This window comes from Gracilinanus agilis, chromosome 3, assembly GCF_016433145.1.
Source record: "Gracilinanus agilis isolate LMUSP501 chromosome 3, AgileGrace, whole genome shotgun sequence".
Classification (NCBI taxonomy): domain Eukaryota; kingdom Metazoa; phylum Chordata; class Mammalia; order Didelphimorphia; family Didelphidae; genus Gracilinanus; species Gracilinanus agilis.
The window spans coordinates 7330489-7338165 of record NC_058132.1 but is presented as its reverse complement, the minus strand read 5'-3'; the positions used below and the strand labels follow the sequence as shown (position 1 = coordinate 7338165).

At 45.7% G+C, this 7677-nt stretch overlaps 1 protein-coding gene across 4 annotated transcripts in view; it reads left to right on the top strand.

The window, feature by feature from the left end:
• Positions 1-7677, top strand: part of LOC123239797 (zinc finger protein OZF-like) — a 39927-nt gene that overhangs the window by 10048 nt on the left and 22202 nt on the right. For 2 of the 4 annotated variants that reach the window (XM_044667093.1, XM_044667096.1), the window contains exon 1: positions 131-811. In XM_044667093.1, the coding sequence (XP_044523028.1) occupies positions 527-811 (285 nt within the window). In that variant the 5' untranslated portion in view covers positions 131-526. Of the gene's footprint in view, positions 1-130; positions 812-7677 lie in introns of those variants that run through there. The other 2 variants (XM_044667094.1, XM_044667095.1) reach the window with 2 other exon arrangements.

Below are 7677 nucleotides of genomic sequence, written 5' to 3'. Positions count from 1 at the left end.
GGGGGGGGGGGGGGAGAGACGAGTTCCGGGTTAGTCAGAGGGGGTGGGGTGGGGTGGTCGTGTGCGCATGTGCAACAAGGGAGGCGGGGCAGGGACAGTGAGGCGGGGTTTAAATGTGGGGTGCGGGGAGGGGAGGCAGTGTAGGTGTCCCCATCTCCATTGTGTTTTTCTGTATCTGTCCGCTTTAAAGGACCATAGAGAAGGGGGCAAACACCCGGTCATCTCTATCTGAACCAGGAGCCATGGTGAGGCTTCGCCCTCTCCCCAGAGGAGAGAATGCCGCTTCCCCCAAGCCAGGAGGCAGCTTGGAGAGGGGGCTGCAGTCTCAGGATGGGTGTGGGGCTGAGCCTGAGGGGATTTGAAGGATGTCCGTGCCCACGTGCCCTGGAAGGAGCCCCGATCTCAGGCATTGAGGACACGCCAGCACGCTCTCCCCACCCCCACCTGATACCGGGCTCCCCCGCATTCCCCAGTAGCCCCTCCCCCCAGCAGTCTCTCAGTCCCCCCAGTGCAGTTTCTGAAGGGAATGAAGCCAAAGCTGGCCCTAGAGGAGGCCAGACCTGGGCAGTCCAAGGCCCTTTCCCAGCCTAAGGCTCCCCATTGCCCCCTGTGGAGGAGGGGCTTCCCTGAGGCCACGGAAGTGCCCCGGAGCTCCTCTGAGCCCTCCCTCTCTTTCCCTCCCCTACAGGCGCACAAGCAGGAAGTCCCCCCACCTTGGGGTTCCCACCCCCTGAAGGACCCCCGTGTGGCCCCAGCAGAGAGCCCGCAGCCAGAGGGAATGGCCCCCGGGACCCCGAGGCCCCCCTCCCAGGTGAGTGCAGCCCATCCCCAGCCCTGGCCAGGCTCCCCCAGGCTGGAATCCCGCAGAACTCGGCGCTGTGTCTCCGCCAGGCCTCCAGGGGGCGCCATCCCTGCTTGTCCTCAGGGGGAGCTCCAGGGTCAGCCCTGGCTGCCCCCCATCCCCCGGGTTCTGGGGTTTCCTGCCTTGGGAGCCCCTGCCTGAAAGAGGCAGCCCAGGTTCCAGCCACACAGGCCCAGGCGCTGCCATTCATTCCTCCCCCTCAGTGTGACGCCCCCCCTCAGCGGGGATGGCCCGAGGTCCCCCAGCTCCAGGGAGGGCCCAGGGACAGGCTGTGCTGCTGAGCTCCAGGCCCCGGGCTTGGGCGGCTCCATCAGGCCTGCCAGGGAGGCTTCAGGAGGAGTTTGGGGGGAGCTCAGGAGAGGCCCAGACAGGAAAAGGAGCGTTTTTAGCAGAAGGAAAGGGCTGGGCATGGCGGGCAGAGCTGGAAGGGCAGCTGAGAAGGGCTCCAGCCAGGCTCCTGCCTCCAGGCCAGAGGACTCGGGGCTGCTTCGGGGCTCAGGCAGGGGCTCAGCCTTGGCCAGGCCTTTGTGCCTCATTAGACAGAGGAAAAAGAAGCAGGTGAGGGCCGGGGGCAGGGCAGGGGCTGCTCAGGACATCCGGGCCCTCCTTCTGTCCTCCCAGCAAAGGCAGCCTCCAGGCCAGTCACTGAGGTTCTCCCCTACATTCCCTGCTCACAGCCCTTCCTACTGGCTCCAGGAGGGCCTCAGGGGAGGTGCTGGGGAATGGGGGGGTGACAGACAGGATGGGGCTTCCCCAGCCCCAGGAGGAAAGAGCCTGGGAGGGGCTGGCATCAGGGGAGGGGGCTGGGCTGGCTGAGGAGAGCTGCCCCAGGGAGGAGAGCAGGCCTGGGTGGGAGCTGGGTGGGGAGGGAGGCAGGGCCTGGCAGGAAGGTGGCATACCTCAGCTCACAGCAGGATCTTTAATGAGGGGTGAGAAAACGGAGAGTCCCCCCTAAAAGGAAAGCTCCTGAGCATCCCCAGAACTTTTTCCTAAGGGATCTCAGAATCCTGAATCCCCTCAGATTAACAAGCTGTAAGAAATAAAGAAATGTCCAGGCCAGAATTCTGAGTTGAAGGTCCAAACTTTTAATCATGGTAAGTGAAAGCTGGAGATGTCACCCCACCCAGCCTGTAGTAAAGATCCCATAGAGACGTACAGCAGTGTGTTTTATGGGTTTTTCGCAGATAATTAGCATGTCGTGAACAAGGCAGGAGGTACAGAGGATGTTAAGGAACATGCAGTGTGTTTGGTAACAAAGTCCTTTGATACAAAGTCCTAAGTTCAGTACCAGGTTAAGAGAATTTAATGAATCCTCCAGAGCCATCACAGGACTTGGGTCACAGGAGCCTTTCTGGGCCGCAGTGGTTTGGGGAGCTTCTAGCTGGCATAAATCTTCAAAGGATCAAACAGTCCCTGAACCTGTCAAGGTTGGTTTCCTCTGATCTCCTCAGGCCAGCTGTAGACTCACCATTCCCAGTGAAGCAGCTCCTTCTGCAGGGCCTTCCTAGATAACTCCACAGACCTAAAGCTCTCATTCTTCCAACAGAAGTCTTCAATGTCATTCATTGCTCCAACATTCTAATAGACCAAACTCCATCCCGTCCAATACTACAGCCAATATTCTGCTATTATAATAGATTTCTTCTATACAATTAGTGGAATCACTGGGTCTAACTCTTAAAAACAGTCATTGTAGTTACTTATCTGAAGGAGCATATGTGATCCCTTGTTTCATGATCAATAATAAAGGCAATAAAATAATTTTCCTTTCAATATGTGTAAGATAAATTGTAGGAAATCAAACAAAAAAGATAGATCCATAAAGGCCTCTTACAGAAGATGAGATTTTCATCCAGACCTGCAGGAATTCAGTGCACTCAGGGGGCAGAGTCTAGAGGAAAGAGTAGTGAAGGCTGGGGCAGGAGGCAGAGGAGGCCAGGAAAATGCAAGGTCAGGAGATGGAGAGTCTCGTGTGAGGAACAGGAAGGAGTCCAGTGTCACTGGATACTTTGAGTATGGAAGGGAATCAGGGGGGAGCTCTCAGAGTGACCAGCCTTGTGGGTGATTGCTTAGGTAGAATATCAAGCTCTGGGGTGGTTTAGATGCCTCGGAGGAGTGTATGCTGAAGAGGGCTCCTGGGAGCAGTGACATTCTAGATAATTGAAGGCAGGGCTTGGGGTGGAGAGGCAGGAGAGGTCCTGAGGTCCTGGCCTTGGGTGCCATTGGAGGACAGCTGTGATCACAGGACTTCACAGGTGGGGCAGGTGGGGCAGTGGGGAATACTAGAACCCACTAAGAGTAGACAAGTTCCAAACAAGAAGCTGTCTTCTTTCCTTGGGACTGAGGTCTCTGTGCATTCTTCCCTTTGAGCCAGAATTCTCTGATTTCCTTTGGGGCTGAGATCTTTCTACCTTCTAGTTCTATCTGTATCCAAATGAGGACCTTTTGTTGTCCCTGCTACTGGTGGCTGCCCTTTCCACTGGGCTTCATCTTTCCTGTCTGAACTCTTTGAATGTCTTTCAAATATGTCAGAACCAATTCTCCCTCCAAGACTTGGCTCCAGGGGTTCCTCTCTGCCCCTGCTGCTGTTGTGGGAGAGGGAATGCTGGTTCTGGCCCAAAAAATTGCAGCTCAGACCTGGTCCTCCCAAAACATGAAGGTGTCTGTTGAAGGATGTTACATGTAGTGTCACTCTGGGAATGGAAAAAAACCATGACAGGGGGGCGAAATAGCCCCTGGTTGGGTGCAGAGGACAATGAAATGGCCCCTGGGTTTCTGGATGGTATTGAAGGTCTCGTGAATTGTGTCCTCCCATGCTTAGAAACTCTTTGCCTTTCCTCAGACTATTCGTCCTCTGGGTGTCCCAGAGGCATTCCAGGCTGAAAAGTAGAGAATGACTCAGGAGAAGGGGTGAAATGGAAGAGTATCCAATTCCAAGTATAGCTTGTGTTTTCCATGGAGAAGGTTCAAAAAGTAGAAGAGCCCTGCCAAGTACCATGTTATTGTCAGATCTGGCCACTGATTTGTCAATCATTCCTCAGTCAGTCTCTTTAACATCTTCTCTTGACCCTTGATCCTCCAGTTTCCATAGTTACAGGGCAAGGCTTAGATCCTTTGTTTTTCATAAATACCCTGATTTGAAAATTAAGGTTGAATTGTGATATTTTTATGGAACAAATTTCCCTTTAGCCTGGCCAAGATCGAAGCTCCAGACTTTCGTTCCCTTCCTCCCGTGTTATGAAACTTGTTTAGCTAAAAGGATTGAGGGCAAGACTGCCTAACCTTGGTGAACCTTGACCCATTTTGAGAGTGTGCTAGACCAGCCACAAGGCTGGGAAAAGCTTGGGCTGACTTGTTTGGACAAGGACCTGCTTTTCTCCTGATGAAGTAATGAGGGAAGAGTTGAGGTTTCCTAAGACCCCCTTCTCAGTGGATGTCCAGGGGAGGGACTGAGTGGTGAGCTCACTAGGGAGGGGTGTGTGTGTGTGTGTGTATAAAGTGAGAGAGTGTGATAAGGACAAGAGATGTGAGCTAGAGGAGAGAACTGTCTTTTTTAGATTTTGGGGTCTTAATACACAATATATGACTAGTCAATTAATAAACTACTTTAAAATGAAGAAATTCTGCTGCTCAAGAATTCTAATCATTATACTGTCAATGTCTTTCTTTTGAATTAGCTGAATCCCCAACCCCAGTTAATAAAATGTTATATTTTAAAATGATATACAATGTTCTCCTCATCATAGTTACTCTTCTTTCTGTGTAACTAAATATAAAATGACAATATATTCCAGGAAGAAATGACATTCATCATAAAGCAAAAGACAGGATGTTTTGGCTTAGGAACATCATATGTTCTCCAAACTCTTCTCTTTTTTTCTTTTTTTTTTATCTTTATTGTATTCCAGGAATAAATTTACACGTAAGTTTTCCAAAGTTACACAATTCATGTTGCTTCCCTCCCCTTTTCCCTCCCCCTTCCTGGAGTTGACAAGCAATTCCATTGGGTTGTATATGTATTATCACTCAACACCTATTTCCATATTATTTATTTTTGTAAGAGAGTAATCTTATAAACCCCAAATCTCAAATCATATATCCAGATAAACAAGTGACAAATCAAATGTTTTCTTTCTTTCTACTCCAACAGTTCTTTCTCTAGCTGTGGATAGCATCTTTTTCATAAATCCCTCGGAATTGTCCTGGATCATTGCATTGCTGTTAGTAGCAAAATCTATCACATTTCATTGCCCCTCAGTGTTTCAGTTATTGTGTACAATGTCCTCCCGGTTATTCTTATTTCACTCCACATAAGTTCATGCAAGTCTTTCCAGTTCTTTCTGAAATCATCCAGTTCATTATCCTTTGAGCACAATAGTATTCCATCACCTTCATATATCACAATTTGTTTAGCCATTCCCCAATCAAGGGACATCCCCTGAGTTTCCAACTTTTTGCCATAACAGATAGTGCAGGTATAAATATTTATGTACAAACAGGTCCATTCCCATTTTTAAAATCTCTTTGGGATACAGACCTAGTAGAGGTATTACTGGATAAAAGGGTAGGCATTCTTTTAAAGTTCTTGGGCATAATTTGCCTTCCAGAATGGTTAGATCAATTCCCAACCCCACCAGGAATGCATTAATGTCCCATTTTTGCCATATCTGTCCAGCATTTTATTATTTTCCTTTACTGTCATATTGGCTAGTCTGCTAGGTGTAAGGTGACACTCAGAGTTATTTTGATTTGCATTTCTCTCATCAGGCAGGATATAGAACATTTTTTTGTATGATTATTGATAGTTTTGATTTCTTCATCTGAAAAGTGCCTATTGTCAATTGGGGAATGACTTGATTTCTTATAAATTTGACTTAATTCTTTGTGTATTTGAGAATTTAGACCTTTATCAGAGAAATTTCTTATAAAATTTTTTTTCCTGGTTTGTGGCTTCCCTTCTAATCTTGGTTTTATTAATATTTATTTATTTATTGGAAAGATTTTCCATGGTTACATGATTCATGTTCTTACTTTCCCTTTCACCTCCCTTCACCCCACCCCCATAGCCAACGCTCATTTCCACTGGTTTCTTCATGTGTCGTCGATCAAGACCTATTTCCATATTATTGATAGTTGCATTGGTGTGGTCGTTTCAAGTCTACATCCCCAATCATGTCCGCATCAACCTATGTGTTCAAGAGTTGTTTTTCTTCTGTGTTTCCTCTTCTGTAGTTCTTCCTCTGAATGTGGGTAGCGTCTTTACCATAAATCCCTCAGAATTGTCCTGGGTCATTGCATTGCTAATAGTACAGAAGTCCATTACATTCTATTTTACCACAGTGTATCAGTCTCTGTGTACAATGTTCTTCTGATTCTTCTCCTTTCACTCTGAATCAATTCCTGTAGGTTGTTCCAGTTCACATTGAGTTCCTCCAGTTCATTATTCCTTTGAGCACAATAATATTCCATCACCAGTATATACCACAGTTTGTTCAGCCATTCCCTAATTGAAGGGCATACCCTCATTTTCCAGTTTTTTGCCACCACAAAGAGTACGGCTATAAATATTTTTGTAAAAGTCTTTTTAATCTATGATCTCTTTGGGGTATAAACCCAGCAGTGGTATGGCTGGATCAAAGGGCAGGCAGTCTTTTAGCGCTCTTTGGGCATAGTTCCAAATTGCCATCCAGAATGGTTGGAGCAGTTCACAAGTTATATTGGTGTTGTTGGTACAAAGTCATTTTAATTTAATATAATCAAAATTATTCCTTTTATACTTGTAATGTTCTCTCTCTCTTGTTTGGTCTTAAATTCTTCCCTTCTCCATAGATTTGACAGGGAAACTATTCTATGTTCACCTAATTTACTTATAATATCACTTTATGTTTAAGTCATATACTCATTTTGAACTTATCTTGGTATATGAGATGGTGATCTAAACCCAATTTTTGCCATACTGTTTTCCAATTTTCTGAGCAGTTTTTGTCAAATAGTGAGTTCTTCTCCCAAAAACTGGGATTTTTGGATCTTTGTGTTTATCAGACTCTGACTTGCTGAGGTCATTTACCTTTAGTCTGTTCCACTGATCAACTCTTCTATCTCCTCTCCATTACCAGATTGTTTTGATGATCATTGCTTTGTAGTGCAGTTTGAAGATCTGGTACTGCTAGGCCACCATCCATCACATTTTTTTTTTATTAGTTCCCTTAATGTCATTGATCTTTTGTTCTTGCAGATAAGTTTTATTATTTTTTCTAGTTCTATAAAATAGATTTTTTGGTAGTTTGATAGGTATAACATTGAATAAGTAAATTAATTTAGGTAGGATTGTCATTTTTATTATATTAGCTTTGTCCACCCATGAGCAGTTAATGTTTTTCTAATTGTTTAGATCTAGTTTTAATTATATGGAAAGTGTTTTGTAGGTGTGTTTATATAAGTCCCGTGCTTGTCTTAACAGAAAGATACCCCAATATTTTATATTGTCTAGAGTGATTTTAAATGGAATTTCTCTTCCTAATGCTTGCTGTTAAGTTTCGTTGGAAATATAGAAATGCTGATGATTTATGTGGGTTTATTTTGTATCCTACAACTTTGCTAAAGTTATTAATTACTCCCAGTAGCTTTTTAGTTGATTTTCTAGGATTCTCTAAGTATACCATCATATCGTCTACAAAGGGTGAAAGTTTAGTTTCCTCAGTCCTTTGATTACTTTTTTTTTTCTCATATTGCTATGGCTAGCATTTCTAGTACAATATTAAATAGTAATGGTGATTGTGGGCCTCCTTGCTTTGCTTCTGGTCTTATTGGGAAGT